The sequence below is a fragment of the Coregonus clupeaformis genome, chromosome 20, assembly GCF_020615455.1.
Source record: "Coregonus clupeaformis isolate EN_2021a chromosome 20, ASM2061545v1, whole genome shotgun sequence".
Lineage (NCBI taxonomy): Eukaryota > Metazoa > Chordata > Actinopteri > Salmoniformes > Salmonidae > Coregonus > Coregonus clupeaformis.
This window is the reverse complement of record NC_059211.1, coordinates 7,461,441-7,483,538: the sequence shown is the minus strand read 5'-3', so window position 1 is coordinate 7,483,538 and position 22,098 is coordinate 7,461,441. Positions and strand designations below refer to the sequence as shown.

Sequence of the window (22,098 nt, the reverse complement as noted above, 5' to 3'; positions counted from 1 at the left end):
AAGGGTTCCTAAAATTCAAAATCAAATAGATAAATGATCCTTGGTATGATCATCTTAAAACAATTCCATATGTTATCACGAGTCCAATTTCTCTGTAATGTTCCTGTATTATTTTATAGGAGTCCAATTTCCCTGTATTTCCTTTGTTCCCAGATGTGCACGTGGAGGCACGGAAGCTGTCCCAGATGAGCTGCAGCTGTGTGTTTAAACCGTCAGTTTTTGGCGGCCACAGTAGCAGTAGTGGCCAGGACGAGCTGCTCATCCCGGACACGGAGGTCCAGAGACTACACGACTTGGGTAACACTCATTCATGCAGATGAACACACACACACGCAAGCGCTCACAAACACACACACACACACAGACACTCACACTAGGGTTTAACTCTAGAATCAGTACCCACTAGAGAACGTTGCCAGGCGTCACTTTAGCATATGCATCAGATGCATATCAACCCGCAAGGTGCAGCAAACATAAGCACCAAGTCTTGATAAATAGAGCATAAACTATTATAAAGGATTAATTGCATGAAGAAATATTTGTGGAAATAAATAAATAAATAGTTATTTGTTTAGATAGAGTCAAGGATATGTTTTGTATAATTCTACAAAGTCCTAGAAAAAACGGAGGCCTATAGTGTCAGGGCGTGTTGTAGGTGTAGTGTAGGAATCAAACGCAGGACGCAGACTGAATGTTCCAAAGGCTGTATACTGGCCCAACACAGGCAACAGGACAACTAAGCCCGACAGCAAAACCCGCACGAAGGCGAAAGGTAAATGCGCACTAACAGGTGCGACAAAATGTAACGGTGCACACACAAGTGCAAAAATAAGCTCCAGCACAGTGGAGACAATACGCTCAACCGAGCAAAACACAACACTGACGGAAACAATCACACACAACACTAGACAAACACAACGAGAAACTTATAGGACACTAATACGTCAAAACAGAAACAGGTGTGTAAACAAACAGACAAAAGCAAACGAACATGAAACATCTAGCGGTGGCAGCTAGAATTCCGGAGACGACGAACGCCGAAGCCTGCCCGAACAAGGGAGAGAGGCAGCCTCGGCCGAAACCGTGACAGTACCCCCCTTGACGCGCGGCTCCAGACGTGCGCGCCGACTCCGGCCTCGGGACGACCAGGGGGACGCGGCGCAGGGCGCGTCGGATGCCTCCGATGGAACTCCGTCAGGAGCGACGGGTCCAACACGTCTCTCCTCGGCACCCAGCACCGCTCCTCCGGACCGTACCCCTCCCACTCCACTAGATACTGGAGACCCCCATCCGACGTCTCGAATCCAAGATGGATCTTACGGAGTACGCCGGTGCCCCTCGATGTCCAACGGGGCGGAGGAGTCTCCAAGATCTCATCTTCTTGGAGTGGGCCCGCTACCACCGGCCTGAGAAGGGACACATGGAACGAGGGGTTAATACACTTATACTCCACAGGTAGCTGTAATCTATAACATACCTCGTTCAACCTTCTCAGGACTTTAAATGGCCCTACAAACCGCCGACCCAGTTTCCGACAGGGCAGGCGGAGGGGCAGGTTTCTGGTAGAGAGCCAGACTCTATCACCAGGTGCGTACACCGGTGCCTCACTGCGGTGGAGATCAGCGCTCGCCTTCTGACGTCGGAGGGCCCGCTGCAGGTGGACGTGTGCAGCGTTCCAAGTCTCCTCCGAGCGCCGCGCCCACTCATCCACCGCAGGAGCCTCGATCTGGCTCTGCTGCCAGGGTGCCAGAACCGGCTGGTAACCTAACACACATTGAAATGGAGTTAGGTTAGTGGAGGAATGGCGTAGGGGAATTCTGGGCCATCTCGGCCCAGGGAACGCACTCTTGACCACTCCTCCGGCCGGTCCTGGCAGTATGTTCTGAGAAACCTACCCACATCCTGGTTTACGCGTTCCACCTGCCCATTGCTCTCCGGGTGGTAACCCGAGGTGAGGCTCACCGAGACCCCCCAACCGCTCCATAAACGCTCTCCAGACTCTGGAGGTGAATTGGGGACCCCGATCAGCCACAATGTCCTCGGGTACCCCGTAGTGCCGGAACACATGGGTAAACAGTGCCTCGGCAGTTTGCAGGGCCGTAGGAAGACCCGGCATGGGGAGCAAACGACAGGCCTTAGAGAACCGGGTCCACAACGACCAGGATGGTAGTATTCCCTTGGGAGAGGGGAAGGTCTGTTATAAAGTCCACTGATAGGTGGGACCATGGCCGTTGTGGAACGGGCAGGGGTAGCAACTTACCCCTAGGTAGATGTCTAGGCGCCTTACACTGGGCGCACACCGAGCAGGAGGAAACATAAACCCTCACATCCCTTGCCAACGTGGGCCACCAGTACTTGGCACTAAGACAGTGCACTGTCCGGCCGATACCCGGATGTCCAGAGGAGGGTGACGTGTGAGCCCAATAGATCAATCGATCCCGAACCTCGAGCGGAACGTACTTCCGACCCTCCGGGCACTGTGGTGGACTAGGGTCGGTGCGCACGCCCGCTCGAGTTCAGCATCGACCTCCCACACTACCGGTGCCACCAGACACGACTCAGGCAGTATGGGAGTGGGCTCCACGGACCTCTCCTCCGCTCATACCGCCGAGACAGCGCATCTGCCTTGCCATTCTGTGACCCAGGGATGTACGTGATCTTAAAAGTAAACCTGGTCAAGAACATACTCCATCTTGCCTGGCGAGGGTTCAGCCTCCTCGCCGCCCGGATGTACTCCAGGTTACGGTGGTCCTTCAAAATGAGGAAAGGGTGTTGAGCCCCCTCAAGCCAGTGCCTCCACACCTTTAGAGCCTGTACCACGGCTAACAGCTCCCTGTCCCCTACGTCATAGTTCCGCTACGCCGGACTGAGCTTCTTAGAATAAAAAGCACAGGGGCGGAGTTTAGGTGGCGCGCCAGACCGTTGTGAAAGCACGGCTCCTAAACCGGCCTCCGACGCGTCCACCTCTACTTGGAACGGCAAAGAGGGATCCGGATGCGCCAGCACCGGGGCCGAGGTAAACAGGTCCTTCAGCCTCCCAAACGCCCTGTCCGCCTCGGCCGACCACTGCAGACGCACCGGACCCCCCTTCAACAGAGACGTGATGGGAGCTGCCACCTGTCCAAAACCCCGGATAAACCTCCTGTAGTAATTTGCAAACCCCAAAAACTGCTGCACCTCCTTCACAGTGGTTGGTGTTTGCCAATTACGCACGGCCGACACCCGGTCTACCTCCATCTTCACCCCTGACGCAGACAACTGATAACCCAAAAAGGAGACCGACTCCTGGAAAAACAGACACTTCTCTGCCTTCACATACAGGTCGTGCTCCACCAGCCTCCGCAACACCCTGCGCACCAGGGCCACATGCTCGACACGGGTAGGTGAGTACACGAGAATGTCATCAATGTACACCACCACCCCCTGCCCCTGCATGTCCCTGAAGATCTCATCCACAAATGATTGGAAAACTGATGGAGCGTTCATCAACCCGTATGGCATGACCAGATACTCGTAATGGCCCGAGGTGGTACTAAAGGCTGTTTTCCATTCATCACCCTCCCTGATGCGCACCAAGTTGTACGCGCTCCTGAGATCTAATTTCGTGAAGAAACGCGCCCCATGCAACGACTCAGTCATGGTCGCAATCAGCGGGAGTGGATAACTATACTTCACCGTAATCTGATTGAGACCACGGTAATCGATGCACGGACGCAAACCACCATCCTTTTTCTTCACGAAAAAGAAACTCGATGACGCGGGGAAGTGGACAGCCGTATGTATCCTTGTCTCAGCGATTCGTCTATGTAAATCTCCATAGCTTTCTTCTCCTCCTGAGACAGAGGATACACATGGCTCCGTGGGAGCGCAGCTCCTGCCTGGAGGTTTATCGCACAATCCCCTGCCTATGGGGTGGCAACCGCGTCGCCCTCGCCTTACTAAACGCAATAGCCAAATCCCCATACTCAGGTGGAACGTGCAATGCGGGCACCTGGTTTGGACTCTCCACCGAGGTAGCCCCCACGGAAACGCCCAAACACCTACCCACACACTGAGCAGACCACTCCATCAGAGCCCTCTCCTGCCACGAAATCGCTGGGTTATGGGTACTCAACCAGGGCATGCCCAGCACCACCGGATACGCAGGAGAGTCAATCAGAACAGCTGAATCATCTCCTGATGATCCCCCCTGCGCACACATCCTAAGTGGCGCCGTGACCTCCTGATTAAGCCCGTACCCAACGGACGACTATCTAGGGCGTGAACGGGAAAAGGAACATCAACAGGAATGAGGGGAATCCCTAACGCTAAACAAAACTTTTTTATCAATAAAATTCCCAGCTGCGCCTGAATCTACCAGCGCCTTATGCTGGGAATGAGGTGCTACCTGTGGAAAACGTACAGGCATACAAAAATGGGCAACAGTGAGCTCTGGGTGAGTGGGGCGCCTACTCACCTGGAGGGGAATCCCCAGTGCGGGACCTGTCGTCATCTCCCCCTAGGAGGCCATCCCCAGCACCTAGCCGCGGTGTGTCCTCCCCGACCACAGTTGGTGCAGTGGATGGACCCCCTAGCCTGCCGACTCCTCCTCTCTCTAGCGCCAGCGCCCCCAGAGCTCCATAGGACAAGGCTCGGAGACGCTGGAGGGTGGAATGGACGGACCCTCCGCAGGGCGTCCGCGGGTAGCCAGCAAGGTATCCAGCCTGATGGACATATCAACCAGCTGGTCGAAAGTGAGGCTGGTGTCCCTACAAGCCAGCTCCCGACGGACGTCCTCTCGTAGGCTGCATCGGTATAGATCGATGAGGGCCCGATCATTCCACCCTGCATCTGCCGCTAGAGTAACGGAATTCGAGCGGCGAATTCCTGGGCACTTCTCCTCCCCTGCCGGAGGAAGACCAGACGCTCCCCGCCGCTTTCCCCTCCGGGGATGGTCAAACACCGCCCTGAAGCGGCGGGAGAACTCGGTGTATGTAATCGTCGTGGCGTCGATCTTCCTCCACTCCGCGTTGGCCCACTCCAACGCTTTTCCGGCCAGGCAGGAGATCAGGGCGGACACGCTCTCATGCCCTGAAGGTGCCGGGTGCACTGTGGCCAGGTATAGCTCTACCTGGAGCAGGAATCCCTGACACCCAGCCGCGGTCCCGTCGTAGGCCCTCGGGAGAGATAGTCGGACTCCTCGAGATTCCGGCGCTGGAATGGGCGGGCTGGCCGATGGTGCTGGCAGGGCGGGCGGCGGTGGAGGCGAACCCCAGCCTCGGAGTGTGGTAATCACCTCCTGCAGGGCGGTCCCCATCTGCAGGAGCTGCTCTTGCTGGTCCCGAACCTGGGCTTCCAGTCTCGTCTGGGCTGCTTCGGCTCCTGCTGATTCCATTGTTGGGGTGTGTGATTCTGTCAGGGCGTGTTGTAGGTGTAGTGTAGGAATCAAACGCAGGACGCAGACTGAATGTTCCAAAGGCTGTATACTGGCCCAACACAGGCAACAGGACAACTAAGCCCGACAGCAAAACCCGCACGAAGGCGAAAGGTAAATGCGCACTAACAGGTGCGACAAAATGTAACGGTGCACACACAAGTGCAAAAATAAGCTCCAGCACAGTGGAGACAATACGCTCAACCGAGCAAAACACAACACTGACGGAAACAATCACACACAACACTAGACAAACACAACGAGAAACTTATAGGACACTAATACGTCAAAACAGAAACAGGTGTGTAAACAAACAGACAAAAGCAAACGAACATGAAACATCTAGCGGTGGCAGCTAGAATTCCGGAGACGACGAACGCCGAAGCCTGCCCGAACAAGGGAGAGAGGCAGCCTCGGCCGAAACCGTGACATATAGCCTATTTTTGTTTCCCTTACAATAAAAACATTATAGTGTATTCCATTTGATTAACTTTATTTGTAGATTTGATTAGTAATAGAGTTACAGTAATTAATAAAGTCCAGTTACAGCTTCTTTTGAGAAAGTAGAAACGAAAAAGGTAATACAAATATAACCAGCCAGGTGCACAGGTGAAATTATTTGTCGTATTCCTAAACAAAAGCACCAGTGCATGAGGATTGTAAAGGATGAATTGCATAAATACATATTTGAGGAAATACTGTTTATTCATGACAAGATATAAAAACACTAACTTGTTGATTGTATCGGACACTGTATTGTGCCCTTACGCATGAATCAATCTCGTCTTCTCTTTATGCTTCTGTCCACAGTCAGCACACAGCTTCGAGGCTTTGTGTAAGAAAGCCCCACAAACAAATTGGTTGCACTGCACACAGTTTAAATGGGCCTTGTTTTGTATGCACCTCTCTGTATAGGTTGCGTGGCATGGTCTCTCGGATAAAGTCCACTCCATACCTATCAGACCAAAATTACTCTACATCCATGCTCTTTCCGCCGTACGCCCCGCGGACATACAAGAGTGCAATAAATGCTTAGAGTTCATCCATAGACATGTCCCACATACTCTTTCTTTTTCTTTGCAAATGAGCAACAGTACAATCTCTGATGTGCTGCGACATCTGCATGTCACAAACTCGTCACTCTTTTCTACCCAAACCGTGCCATCCCTCCCAGACTCCTGTCTCACCGTGGCAGTTGGGATCACCATCTCAGTTGGCTCTGTTCTGGTTTTTCTGCAGTGAGGCTCAGTCATCGGAGGCGGAGGCTCGAAGTCAACATCAGAATCAGATGAAGACTCTTCATCAGCAACGTCAATTTCAAGCTCAATATCTGATCCTCTATCCGACTCCAAATCTAAATTCTGCAGTATTTGCAATGCTGTCAGTGCGTCCATTCGTTTGGTTTGGCTTGCCGTTTTGAACTACACACATTGTATGTTGTACTCAGTGTCTGATTTGAATCTCTGAGGGGAAATTATATACCTTTTCCAGCCTTTTATAATAAAATAATTAGACCGCCCACAATTCTTCATCAATACACTGTTCTAAATTCAATCATCCTCTTCACCCTCATCATTCAGATCAATCAAATTCAATCACCCTCTTCACCCTCCTCATCATTCAGTTCATTGAAGTCACATGCACCATTTTTTTCTATCTGGTTTCTTTCGCCCATTCATCCATTGACGACAGAATAGCACATTTAAAATTTACATTTATTATGTTACTAGTTTTTGCTTAGTAGCTAGATCAATGCTGCGGTGTGAGTGGTCATGTGCTGAATGTGGACAGCACGGATATTCTTGGAAAAAGTTACATTTGGAAATAGAGCTGCACCTCTTGAATTTTGAGTTATTTGACAAAGGTAAGTGTCATAGAAAGTGCAAAATATGCTCTTTCTGATACTATATAGAAATCAAAATGTTTTACCTGCAAGTGACTCGTAAGAACGATTTGATAAAGTGATGCTCCTTTCCCTGCATCTCTAAATTACAAGATGCGCCCATCTCTTCCTGTACAACTTTGACAACTGATAGGCCTAATATTGTCACTCATCAGATTATTGTGAATTTGATCTTGTCTATAGGCTAACTCATATGATGTGTGAAATTAGTTTCGGTATAGTTTAGTTGTAGATTTGATGGGCCGGCTGTTCAGGCTGACTGGCATCGTTTGTTTCCCGCTCATCAACTTGGCTGGAGTCAAGGATATGTTTTGCATTATTCTAAAGGCCTACTGCAACACATAGCATGTTTTCGTTTCCCTTACAATACATTTGATTAGTAATAGAGTTATAGTAAATAAAACGGTCCCATAACAGCGTATTTTTACAAAGTAAAATGTAAAAGAGAATGGTAACAACCCCCAAGGCGCACTATCAAATGATTTGCTGCTGATAAATAGGCATAACACAAACTCATCATTACACTATTGTCTTTCTAAATTAAACCAACCTCTTCACCATCCTTATCTTTCAGTTAGGCCTAATTTAAATTCAATTATGAAGCATCGCCAAATCATCCATTTGTCATTCATTCAGTGAAGAGTGAGAGACGCGTTAGCACATTGTCTTGGCGGGTTAAGTTGGGAATAGGTGTGAAAAAAAACAGATATACTGAACAAAAATATAAACACAACATGTAAAGTGTTGGTCCCATGTATCATGAAGATCCCAGAAATGTTCCGTACACACAAAAAGCTTATTTTGCTCAGATTTTGTGCACAAATTTGTTAACATCCCTGTTAGTGAGCATTTCTCCTTTGCCAAGTTAATCCATCCACCTGACAGGTGTGGCATATCAAGAAGCTGATTAAATAGCATGATCATTACGCAGGTGCACCTTGTGCTGGGGACAATATAAGGCCACTCTAAAATGTGCCATTAAGTCACACAACACAATGCCACAGATGTCTCAAGTTTTGAGGGAGCGTGCAATTGCCATGCTGAGTGCAGGAATGTCCACCAGAGCTGTTGCCAGATAATTAAATGTTAATTTCTTTACCATAAGTTGTTTTAGGGAATTTGGCAGTACGTCCAACCTGCCTCACAACCGCAGACCACGTGTAGCCACGCCAGCCCAGGACCTCCACATCCGGCTTCTTCACCTGCGCAGGGGCAGTCATGTGACAAAAATTCAGACAAAAGAGGGGTTCCCTCAGACGATCCCTGTCACGTTCGTTGAATACAGGATTGGACCAAGGCGCAGCGTGGAATGCATACATGTTTATTCACTAAGATAACACACGACAAAACAACAAAAGCAACGTAACGTGACGCTCACAATGGCTACCAACAAGAGTCAAGATCCCCAATCAGAGACAACGATCGACAGCTGCCTCTGATTGAGAACCACACCCGGCCAACATAGAAATACCAAACATAGAATGTCCACATAGAAATACACATACATAGATATTCACACTCTGACCAAACCAACTAGCGAACTCTATGTCAGGGTGTGACAGTACCCCCCCAAAGGTGCGGACTCCGGCCGCAAAACCTAACTTAACAGGGGAGGGTCCGGGTGGGCATCTAGCCTTGGTGGCGGCTCCGGCTCCGGGCATGACGTCCTCTCCCTTACTGCCTCCCCGTTGCACCGCTGGTCCGGTCTGGATCTCGGCGCGATGCTTCCCCTCTCAGTCCTCCCACGAAGCACCAAGCCCTGTCTGGGCCCTGGTGTGGGAGACCCCAACCCTGGAGAGGGGCTGACGTCTGGGCCTGGACCGGAAATCCCCCCGCGATGCACCAAGCCCTGTCTGGACCCTGGTGTGGGAGGCCCCGACCCTGGAGAGGGGTTGCTGTCTTGTTCTGGAGTGTAGCCGCTGACCGGAGCTGAACTGGACCCCGGTGGAGCGGACTGCTCTGGCTCTGGACTGGAGCAGCTGACCGGGGCTGGACTAGGCACCGGTAGAGCGGACTGCTCTGGCACTGGAGTGGAGCCACTGACCAGAGCTGGCCTGTGCACCGGTGGAGTGGACTGCTCTGGCACTGGAGTGGAGCAGCTGACCGGAGCTGGACTGGGCACCGGTGGAGCGGACTGCTCTGGCACTGGAGTGGAGCAGCTGACCGGAGCAGGACTGGGCACCGGTGGAGCGGACTGCTCTGGCACTGGAGTGGAGCAGCTGACCGGAGCTGGACTGGACACCGGTGCAGCTCCTCTCTCCGTGCATCCACTAATTCCTTCTCCCTAAGGGCCTCCTGCAGCGCCTCCTTTTGAAGGGAGCTCTCCTGCTCTATCCTCGCTATCAGCCCCCGTAATGTGGTGGCCTCCTCTCTCAAACTACTGATCCGCAGGTCTTGGAGGACCTCTAAAATAGCGGCCTCCTCTACAGTCAGCCCTTTCATGGCCTCCTGCTGCTTCGTCGACCACCCCGTGTGCCCCCAATTTTTTTTTCTTGGGGTTGCCTCTCGGGTCTCCTTCGTCGTTTCACATTTTGGAGTCGCCGTCTTTTCTCCCTCGCTGCCTTGTTTGCTCCCAAGGAAGGCGATCCATACCATCCTGGATCTCCTCCCATGTCCAGGTTTCCTCCTTTTCCTGGCCACGCTGCTTGGTCCGTTGGTGGTGGGATCTTCTGTCACGTTCGTTGAATACAGGATTGGACCAAGGCGCAGCGTGGAATTCATACATGTTTATTCACTAATATAACACACGACAAAACAACAAAAGCAACGTAACGTGAAGCTCACAATGGCTACACACAAACAAGAGTCAAGATCCCACAACATAGGTAGGCAAAATGGCTACCTAAGTATGATCCCCAATCAGAGACAACGATCGACAGCTGCCTCTGATTGGGAACCACACCCTGCCAACATAGAAATACCAAACATAGAATGTCCACATAGAAATACACATACATAGATATTCACACCCTGACCAAACCAACTAGCGAACTCTATGTCAGGGCGTGACAATCCCGCAGGTGAAGAAGCCGGATGTGGAGGTCCTGGGCTGGCGTGACTACACGTGGTCTGCGGTTGTGATTAGGGTCTAATTTATTTATTTCAATTAACTGATTTCCTTATATGAACTGTAACTCAGTAACATTTTAATTTAAATTTTAGTCATTTAGCAGAAGCTCTTATCCAGAGCGACTTACAGTTAATGAGTGCGTACATTTTATTTATTTTTTCATATTGGTCCCCCGTGGGAAAAGAACCGACAACCCTGGCATTGCAAACGCCATGCTCTACCAACTGAGCTACACTTAGAAATTGTTGCATGTTGCATTTATATTTTTGTTGAGTGTAAAAAGGCTCTAAATACTTTTTTGTTTGTGATTTCAAAATTCTGACAAATGTGCAGTGTAAAATACAAACATTTAGGAAAATTCAGGTAAGGAGCAGGACATGGGATTTTTTGGGGGCGTTTTTATTTTATTTACAAAATCAAATGTCAGTGGCCGTTGGCCTAGGGTGGTTCTAATGTTAATGGCGAGAACCAATTTACTGGGATTTCCTAACCCAAACGCACTCCCTTTTCCCAGGATAAATAATTGTGAGAAACCGGTAAATTATAATAAGTAATTTCTATGAGCAGCATGACGTGAAATGGAACTGTTAAATTATATGCAATGTCTAAATCTGTCTTCATACAGCCTTCTCTGCTCTTCTATCTGCATGATTAATAATCAATGCTCAGGGTGTGTGTGTGTTGTTGTAGACTACCGTATTTACTTACACAAAGTCACCATAAATTCAAAGCTCACGCATTGTTTATGCTGAAACTGTTCACCCGACCTTGAAATGCAGTTAGTACGGTAACAAAATTGGCTCCAACTTTTGAGCTACCGGTAAGCCTCAATAGTGTGTGATTGTAGCCCGAGCATCCCATTGGTTCCTGCATGAACGACCCCCCCCTCAAGCATCCGATTGGTTCCTGCATGAACGCCCCCCCTCGAGCACGCCATCTTCATGCTTGTGTGACACTTTTGATATTTTGGATTTCCCCTGATTGTCTATACAATTAAAATGTGGGTCCAAAGGGAATAAAATTATTATCTGAGTTTTCTGGGGGGCGAAGGACACTGTCTACCGGTGTCACTCCCGACTCATCTTCTGTGGGGTTTATTGACGGTTGGCATCCAACGTTACGGTGCATTACCGCCACCTACTGTACAGGAGCGCACCCGCCTCCCTCTGCCTACCGGAGGCCTAGCTTAAAAATGGACCAATAGAAGTATAAAGAGGGGTTCCTGCAGATGCAGGAATGCCCACAAGCAGGAACGCCACAATTACAGCCTTCTCATAGGCCTACCTGCTTTTATTAATTCAATTTGTTTTGTCTGTGTGGCAAAGCTTTACAAAAATGAATGCCAACAAGGCCGAATGCAAAAGCCGCTGAAAATCCTGTAAAGGAATTCAGCCTGTTTGAAGCAACAAACAACCGGTCACGATAGCCACGATCTAGGCCACCTCCGTGGCGGCCAAGAGTGCTTTCTCAGTCTGTGGCCAATTTGTGACGAAGATCAGATACCGCCTGAGTCTGGGAAGTATTGATGCACTGTGCTTTTTGAGAGCCCACTTCAGCAGAATTTTTTTAAGTTAAACAGGTACGGCCTATAGCCTATGCAAATTATTTTTTTGTTTGCTACAGGGTAGGGTTACCAGGTTATTTTACATAGCCTATAGCCTAAGTTTGTGTGTAGAATGTTATTCTACATTTGTTTGGCTGGGTCTTGAGAATCAGTCCGCTACAATTACAGTTAGGCCTACTTACAATTATAGTTAGGCCTACTCTGTTTCTGACCAAGTCTGTTTTCCATGTTGAAAAATAATGCGAAAACCGGGGGTCTTTTAATGAACTCAAATTGAAGAAGCAAGTTTTATGAAAATGTTTGTTTTTCTGTCCTGAATAAAAGTAATAATGTAAAAGAATAATGGCTGGGTCTTCACTTGTTTATTGAATTTTATTATATAGTCTACTTTTGTGTAGCCAAGAGCTCACATTTCATTAATTTTATGCTGTGACTAAATAAACATTTTAAAACCTTCAGAGATGATCATATACTTTATTGCTAGAAATTGGCCTATCGTTGATTTTTAGGCTAACGAATGATAATGAATGCAACAAATAAATGTTAGCTTTTATGTAAAATATAGCATACCTTAGAATGCCACATGATTCGCGGCGGGTTTAGATGTGCGGCCAATTGATCAACCGTAGTGCTATCCATGGTGCTGAATCTCCATTACAGTTTATCTGTTTGATTAGCGGAAAATCAGATATGTTCTCTCTAACAAAATCACCACAATAAGCAAAGTAAAAACAGCCACAACCTTCCCAAATTCTCCCGATAGCCATTAACAAGGGGAGAGAAAAAGACCAAGCTGCATCGTTCAGTCAAAGCTAGGCTACAACGAATGTAATTTTCACTAGACTGTATTAACCCAATAATATTTTTATTATTTTTTTCACAGTGGTATAATCATTTTTTCCCCCACTGGTATTATATGCTTTTAAATAGCACTTCCGGTTTGAACGGGAATAGCGGGAAACTAATTTAACTAACACTCGCGTCAGTGATGTATTTTATGATGACATTTCTTTTATCACCCATTTTGTTTGGCAGGTCACAAGGAAGTAATGTTCATCCATACGTACTACAGCCATCTCATGGAGATCCAGTCTAGGATGGAGCTGAACACTTCTCCAGAAGACCAGAATGAAAACACAAGGTCTGGTTTCCTTACACCTCCAATTTGACATATTAGTAGAGAATGTCATCCAATACAATGAAGGACAATGCTTTGACATAATTATAGTCAACTCTTCAGAACCTCCAGATCTTTTGGGGAATTAAAATGCTACTCCTACATGTGGAGAATACATAGGGAATACATTATTGGATTATATCTGAAAACAATCTTTATCTACAAGAAAAATGACCAATGTTTTCTACACTTTACACTTCAAGTAGTCTGATCTTAATCGGATAAGATCTGATTTTGGTTGCTAACTAGCTCACATGAACAGAAAGGCCTAAAGGTTACATCTACTGGATGATTGCTCCCCGCAGTATCCTCCCTGGTTGCCTGGCCACTGCAGTCATCTCAGCCACCGTTCGAGACCCCTCCAAGGCCCAGAACATCCCAGTGGCCATCCACTATACTTTGTCCTCCTCACACATGGTAAGATCAATGTGTGCATCCCAAATGGCACCCTATTCCTTTTATAGTGCACCCTATTCCCTTTATAGTCCTATGGGCCCTGGTCAAAATTACTGCACTATATGGAATAGGGTGCCATTTCGGACATACCCATTACTGTATATGAAGGGGATAAACCCCACTGCTACACACTATGCTACTGCCTGCATGCTGATTCACACTATAGGGCCAACCTGAACCATAGAGTACTGGCTTGGATATTTTCATTTCACATTGTCCTTTCCAGCTCTGCTCCAGCAACTATGGTGATGAGTATCCAGGCCAGCCAGTGCAGCTTGGTTTGGCTTGGCTTGGCTCGGCTCTGCTCAGTAGTGTGAAAAGTGTATACATGTATGGGTGTGTGGTGTAACGTTGATGTGTATGTATTGTGTCTAGTGTGTGATATATGAGTTGGTGGCTCTCCTCCCAGACTTTTTCTTAGGCGGGGTTGCCAGATTCTCAAGAGCCTCAGAATCGTTGGGTTTCACTAACAAATGGTGCAATTCAAACCAATCATGGTCATTTTTACAGTGGTTGGATGTGGTTGGGAATAGGGTGAAGTAATGATTGAGGGAAACATAACGTTGTTATAGAAACTCTACAATACAGTACGTGTCATTGATTTTACATCTATTCACAAAGTCAAGAGTTGGCCCAGGTCTTTCTAGTAAGTTCCCTGGCCCGATCCCGTGTTGCTTTTGGCGCGTCCTGTCAAAGGGTGCGAGGAGAGAGAATGAGAGAGAAAGAGGGTGAGAAACATCTGTTTTTTGTTCTAGGTGGAGTATTCGCAGCGAGTCACGCCTGTTTGCGTGTTTTGGAATTTCACCCTAATGTAAGTATGACCACACAGTGCAGCTAAGTCAGACATCCCTAGAGTACATGTCAGTAGCGATAAGTCATAACATAACGTTGCATAGGGTTTGTATGTACAGTGGGGAGAACAAATATTTGATACACTGCCGATTTTGCAGGTTTTCCTACTTACAAAGCATGTAGAGGTCTGTAATTTTTATCATAGGTACACTTCAACTGTGAGAGACGGAATCTAAAACAACAAATCCAGAAAATCACATTGTATGATTTTTAAGTAATTAATTTGCATTTTATTGCATGACATAAGTATTTGATACATCAGAAAAGCAGAACTTAATATTTGGTACAGAAACCTTTCTTTGCAATTACAGAGATCATATGTTTCCTGTAGGTCTTGACCAGGTTTGGCCACACTGCATACAGACCTTCTCCAGATCTTTCAGGTTTCGGGGCTGTCGCTGGGCAATACGGACTTTCAGCTCCCTCCAAAGATTTTCTATTGGGTTCAGGTCTGGAGACTGGCTAGGCCACTCCAGGACCTTGAGATGCTTCTTACGGAGCCACTCCTTAGTTGCCCTGGCTGTGTGTTTCGGGTTGTTGTCATGCTGGAAGACCCAGCCACGACCCATCTTCAATGCTCTTACTGAGGGAAGGTTGTTGGCCAAGATCTCGCGATACATGGCCCCATCCATCCTCCCCTCAATACGGTGCAGTCGTCCTGTCCCCTTTGCAGAAAAGCATCCCCAAAGAATGATGTTTCCACCTCCATGCTTCACGGTTGGGATGGTGTTCTTGGGGTTGTACTCATCCTTCTTCTTCCTCCAAACACGGCGAGTGGAGTTTAGACCAAAAAGCTCTATTTTTGTCTCATCAGACCACATGACCTTCTCCCATTCCTCCTCTGGATCATCCAGATGGTCATTGGCAAACTTCAGACGGGCCTGGACATGCGCTGGCTTGAGCAGGGGGACCTTGCGTGTGCTGCAGGATTTTAATCCATGACGGCGTAGTGTGTTACTAATGGTTTTCTTTGAGACTGTGGTCCCAGCTCTCTTCAGGTCATTGACCAGGTCCTGCCGTGTAGTTCTGGGCTGATCCCTCACCTTCCTCATGATCATTGATGCCCCACGAGGTGAGATCTTGCATGGAACGCCAGACCGAGGGTGATTGACCGTCATCTTGAACTTCTTCCATTTTCTAATAATTGCGCCAACAGTTGTTGCCTTCTCACCAAGCTGCTTGCCTATTGTCCTGTAGCCCATCCCAGCCTTGTGCAGGTCTACAATTTTATCCCTGATGTCCTTACACAGCTCTCTGGTCTTGGCCATTGTGGAGAGGTTGGAGTCTGTTTGATTGAGTGTGTGGACAGGTGTCTTTTATACAGGTAACGAGTTCAAACAGGTGCAGTTAATACAGGTAATGAGTGGAGAACAGGAGGGCTTCTTAAAGAAAAACTAACAGGTCTGTGAGAGCCGGAATTCTTACTGGTTGGTAGGTGATCAAATACTTATGTCATGCAATAAAACGCAAATTAATTACTTAAAAATCATACAATGTGATTTTCTGGATTTCTGTTTTACATTCTGTCTCTCACAGTTGAAGTGTACCTATGATAAAAATTACAGACCTCTACATGCTTTGTAAGTAGGAAAACCTGCAAAATCGTCAGTGTATCAAATACTTGTTCTCCCCACTGTAGCTATTCACCCCCCCAAAGTCAATACTTTGTAGAGCCACCTTTTGCAGCAATTACAGCTGCAAGTCTCTTGGGGTATGTCTCTATAAGCTTGGCACATCTAGCCAAGCTTATTGTTCTCCCCACTGTATGTATGTACAGTTGAAGTCGGAAGTTTACATACACTTAGGTTGGAGTCATTAAAACTTGTTTTTCAACCACTCCACAAATGTATTGTTAACAAACTATAGTTTTGGCAAGTCGGTTAGGACATCTACTTTGTGCATAACACAAGTAAGTTTTCCAACAATTGTTTACAGACAGATTATTTCACTAATAATTCACTGTATCACAATTCCAGTGGGTCAGACGTTTACATACACTAAGTTGACTGTGCCTTTAAACAGCTTGGAAAATTCCAGAAAATGACGTCATGGCTTTAGAAGCTTCTGATAGGCTAATTGACATAATTTGAGTCAATTGGAGGTGTACCTGTGGATGTATTTCAAGGCCTACCTTCAAACTCAGTGCCTCTTTGCTTGACATCATGGGAAAATCAAAATAAATCAGCCAAGACCTCAGAAAAAATATTGTAGACCTCCACAAGTCTGGTTCATACTTGGGAGCAATTTCCAAACGCCTGAAGGTACCACGTTCATCTGTACAAACAATAGTACGCAAGTATAGCCAGACTACGGTTTGCAACTGCACATGGGGACAAAGATCGTACTTTTTGAGAAATGTCTTCTGGGCTGATGAACAAAAATAGAACCGTTTGGCCATATGACCATTGTTATGTTTGAAGGAAAAAGGGGAAGGCTTGCAAGCCAAATAACACCATCCCAACCGTGAAGCACGGGGGTGGCAGCATCATGCTGTGGGTGTGCTTTGCTGGTGCACTTCACAAAATAGATGGCATCATGAGGAAGGAAAATTATGTGGATATATTGAAGCAACATCTCAAGACATCAGTCAGAAAGTTAAAGCTTGGTCGCAAATGGGTCTTCCAAATGGACAATGACCCCAAGCATACTTCCAAAGTTTTGGCAAAATGGCTTAAGGACAACAGAGTCAAGGTATTGGAGTGGCCATCACAAAGCCCTGACCTCAATCCTATAGAAAATGTGTGGGCAGAACTGAAAAAGCGTGTGCGAGCAAGGAGGCCTACAAACCTGACTTAGTTACACCAGCTCTGTCAGGAGGAATGGGCCAAAATTCACCCAACTTATTGTGGGAAGCTTATGGAAGGCTACCCGAAACGTTTGACCCAAGTTAAACAATTTAAAGGCAATTGATACCAAATACTAATTGAGTTTATGTAAACTTCTGACCCACTGGGAATGTGATAAACTAAATAAAAGCTGAAATAAATCATTCTCTCTACTATTATTCTGACATTTCACATTCTTAAAATAAAGTGGTGATCCTAACTGACCTAAAACAGGGAATATTTACTAGTATTAAATGTCAGGAATTGTGAAAATCCGAGTTTAAATGTATTTGGCTAAGGTGTATGTAAACTTCCGACATCAACTGTATGTGTGTGTGCGTGCGTGTTTGATTTCTGGGTGTTTGTGCCACAGGACTGGGCATTTCAACGGCTGGTCCAGCGAAGGTTGCAGGGTGACTCACACAGGCTCTGATGTCACTTCCTGCTTTTGTAACCACACCACCAACTTCGCCGTCCTGATGAATTACATGGAGTCCAAGGTAATGAATAGCATGGTCATCCCAGAGTCTGCAACACCACTAAGCAAGGGGCACCACCAAGGAAGACCAAGAAGACCAAGGAGCTCTCCAAACAGGTCAGGGACAAAGTTGTGGAGAAGTACAGATCAGGGTTGGGTTATAAAAAAATATCCGAAACTTTGAACATCCCATGGAGCACCATTAAATCCATTATTAGGATTATGGAAAGAATATGGCATCACAACAAACCTGCCAAGAGAGGGACACCTTTTGCAGCAATTACAGCTGCAAGTGTCTTGGGGTATGTATATATAAGCTTGGCACATCTAGCCACTGGGACTTTTGCCCATTCTTCAAGGCAAAATTGCTCCATCTCCTTCAAGTTGGATGGGTTCCGCTGGTGTACAGCAATCTTTAAGTCATACCACAGATTCTCAACTGGATTGAGGTCTGGGGTTTGACTAGGCCATTCCAAGACATTTAAATGTTTTCCCTTAAACCACTCAAGTGTTGCTTTAGCAGTATGCTTAGGGTCATTGTCCTGCTGAAAGGTGAACCTCCGTCCCAGTCTCAAATCTCTGGAAGACTGAAACAGGGTTTCCTCAAGAATTACCTGTATTTTGCGCCATCCATCATTCCTTCAATTCTGACAAGTTTCCCAGTCCCTGCCGATGAAAAACATCCCCACAGCATGATGCTGCCACCACCATGCTTCACTGTGGGGATGGTGTTCTCGGGGTGATGAGAGGTGTTGGGTTTGCGCCAGACATAGCGTTTTCCTTGATGGCCAAAAAGCTCTATTTTAGTCTCATCTGACCAGAGTACCTTCTTCCATATCTTTGTGGAGTCTCCCACATGCCTTTTGGCGAACACCAAACATGTTTGCTTATTTTTTTCTTTAAGCAATGGCTTTTTTCTTGCCACTCTTCCGTAAAGCCCAGCTCTGTGGAGTGTACGGCTTAAAGTGGTCCTGTGGACAGATACTCCAATCTCTGCTGTGGAGCTTTGCAGCTCATTCAGGGTTATCTTTGGTCTCTTTGCTGCCTCTCTGATTAATGCCCTCCTTGCCTGGTCCGTGAGTTTTGGTGGGCGGCCCTCTCTTGGCAGGTTTGTTGTGGTGCCATATTCTTTCCATTTTGTAATAATGGATTTAATGGTGCTCTGTGGGATGTTCAAAGTTTCTGATATTTTTTTATAACCCAACCCTGATCTGTACTTCTCCACAACTTTGTCACTGACCTGTTTGGAGAGCTCCTTCGTCTTCATAGTTCCGCTTGGTTGGTGGTGCCCCTTGCTTAGTGGTGTTGCAGACTCTGGGGCCTTTCAGAACAGGTATATATATACTGAGATCATGTGACAGATCATGTGACACTTAGATTGCACACAGGTGGACTTTATTTAACTAATTATGTGACTTCTGAAGGTAATTGGTTGCACCAGATCTTATTTAGAGGCTTCATAGCAAGGGGGGTGAATAAATATGCACGCACCACTTTTCCGTTATTTATTTTTAGAATTTTTTCAAACAAGTTATTTTTTTTATTTCACTTCACCAATTTGGACTATTTTGTGTATGTCCATTACATGAAATCCAAATAAATATCAATTTAAATTACAGGTTGTAATGCAACAAAATAGGAAAAACGGCAAGGGGGATGAATACTTTTGCAAGGCACTGTAGTGTAACTAGGGCTTTGCAATGATGGTGAAAACTTCGAAATGTTGGGGTTAAGTAGGTTAAAATATTCCTAGAGGTCACAGAGGATCCACAGAGGGACATGTCAAAATGCAGAATTTCTTCACTTTAGCAAGTCTTCATTCATATAAAAATATATATGTTAATTGAATTTTCCATATGGTCTATATTAAAGGGCACTTCATTTAATATAACAGGCTTTTAAAATTAAAATTTTTCCACAACTTCTACTTAAAATATCAAAGGGACGCAAAAGGCACTCATTTCGTGGAATGACCCAGAATGATGAAGGATTTATGTTTGATAAGAGAAGAGATAAATCGAAAGTATAGAGGGTGTGAATTCTCAGTCAAAACCATTTAACATTGGAATTAGTTATCAACTGATTTGAGATGTAATTAATATTTGAATGGAAGTGGTATTTTTCAGTTCTGATATCTCACCAAATAATTTTGTACACATGCACACACACATGTTCATGCATGCATCCACGCACAACTCCAGCAACTGGTGGATTTCGTAGCCAGGCCAGCGTAGTACAGCTCGGCACTGCTCTGGCTAGTAGGGTATTAATGTTGTGTCAAGTATTCCTCAAGTCAAGCTTGTCTAACATCAGTCACTTGCTCTTATTGCCATCAGATGTTGCAAATTCGCATTGTGCCACATTGCCCAGTAGATGTCACTGTTAGTATGGAGAACCATAGGCCTCAGGCCATGTAAGAGTTAATCAGCTATAATATAGACTCTTTGCTAGTGATCAGTACTCAGTGGATGATAACAATACTTTTGTGTTGACTGTGTTTTGACTGGCCTGTCCTACTCTGTATATGCGTGTGTGTGCTTCTCTCCCTCTCTCTCCCCAGTGGACTCAGGAGGAGGAGGATATTTTGACGAAGCTGACGTTTATCGGCTCTGGGGCCTCTCTGTGCGCACTGGTGGTGACCTTGATGCTGTTCACCGTGCTGGAGTGAGTGTTTTATTAGCCAGTCACCTAGCTGCTACTTTAGAATAAACACCACCGCTGTGAAACTGGGGAGAATTTGAGCCAACATAGCCTCATTGGAGACATTTGTTCTCTCTAACTTAGCTTCGCCCTCCAAAGCGAGCATGGCCCATTTCTTAGTCAGCACTCACTGGAATATTATATCTTAGCCATGCAAAAGCAAACAACAACATTTAATTAAAGACAGTAAGAGAAAACAAACATCGTAGGCAAGCTCCTTTAAAAGCAATCCAAGCAGTAGCTACATTCACAATGAAACCTTATTTAACAGCAGAACTTCTCAACAGTAAGTTGCCACATCCAGAGTTCGGGGGTTAGCTCCATTTTAATTTATTCAATTCAGGAGATTCATTGAACACGTTTCTCATTATTTCCAATGAGGAGTTGTCTGAATTGAAATGGAATCAACCCCAACCCTGGTCACACCAGCCAGCAACATACCATTGGAATCGTAGAGATACAGTTACTAGAATGGACATTCCCATTCAAGTCAATGTCCTGTGTTCCAGTAAAATTCCCATGAGCTCAAGGACTTTGCCCCTTCTAGTAATTATATCTCTATGGTCGGAATCCTCCCTAGTCATCATTTATGCTCTGTTTTAAGAGGGATCAGTATTTAACAGTGCTAATCTAGTTATTAGTAGTGTCTGTGTGTGAGTACACACTGAAGGTTTATGGTGGCATTACAGGGCAGCTAATTAACTCACCAAGGGAGATCCAAATCAGGGATTGGAATAGCCGATTGGTCAATCGACTGGGGATGGGAATAGCGGGAATAGGCGATTTGACAAGGAGATTTATGAGCCGGTCACACCTAAATCATCCCAGACACACCCAATAGCACACAGATGAAAACAAGTCCGAATTTAATAGAAAAGCGTCAGAAAACAAGAGATGGCTGGTTATTCGTTACTACTTCATTTGTAACAACAAAACAATAGACCCACACTTGGTTTGCTATAAAGCTGAGGATGGGGTTGGAGAAATCACAGAGTGGGCCTTTAAACCTATTCTATTGCTGCTATTACTTTCTTTCTCATAGACATTTTGAAAGTATACTTGTGAAATGTGTAATTATTGCAAAGACACTTGATTGGGGTTTTATTGTTATGTCGTCGTGTTAGAATATTCATTTTGTTTCTCCAAAGAAATGTTTTTAACACTACATCTTTTGATTCTTTCCAGCATTCCCAAATCGGAGAGGACGTCTATCCACAGGAACCTGTTCATTGCGCTGACCTGTGCCCAGATAGTCATTCTCTGCAGTGGCTCAGCTGTCAACAATAAAGTAGGCTAACCATCTTGGCTAACTGTGGGGCAAAATAATTAACTTTACAGTTAGTTAGCTACGGCACCTCTCTTTGCTAGGAAACCGCTACCTCTGAAATGGATAGGGTGGCTCCACTAATGTTGACATTTGGACAGTTGTGACATATCCTCTTACAAAGCGTATTGGTCTGTTGTTTATCTGACCCTTGACCCTGTCAGGTGGCCTGCACCCTGGTGGCGGCCCTGCTGCACCTCTTCTTCATGGCTGCCTTCAGCTGGATGCTGGTGGAGGGACTGCTTCTCTGGAGCAAAGTGGTGGCGGTCAACCTGAGCGAGGACCGACACATGAAGTACTACTATCTCATTGGCTGGGGTATGACACAGAAGAACA

At 46.3% G+C, this 22,098-nt stretch overlaps 1 protein-coding gene across 2 annotated transcripts in view; it reads left to right on the top strand.

Annotated features, from left to right (window-relative positions):
• LOC121533778 (adhesion G-protein coupled receptor D2) overlaps nucleotides 1-22,098 on the top strand; it is a 178,647-nt gene that overhangs the window by 51,222 nt on the left and 105,327 nt on the right. For both annotated transcript variants that reach the window (XM_041840017.2, XM_041840018.2), the window contains exons 9-16: nucleotides 154-297; nucleotides 12,986-13,091; nucleotides 13,433-13,544; nucleotides 14,339-14,394; nucleotides 17,634-17,760; nucleotides 20,299-20,402; nucleotides 21,624-21,726; nucleotides 21,927-22,080. In XM_041840017.2, the coding sequence (XP_041695951.1) occupies nucleotides 154-297; nucleotides 12,986-13,091; nucleotides 13,433-13,544; nucleotides 14,339-14,394; nucleotides 17,634-17,760; nucleotides 20,299-20,402; nucleotides 21,624-21,726; nucleotides 21,927-22,080 (906 nt within the window). The remainder of the gene's footprint in view (nucleotides 1-153; nucleotides 298-12,985; nucleotides 13,092-13,432; nucleotides 13,545-14,338; nucleotides 14,395-17,633; nucleotides 17,761-20,298; nucleotides 20,403-21,623; nucleotides 21,727-21,926; nucleotides 22,081-22,098) is intronic.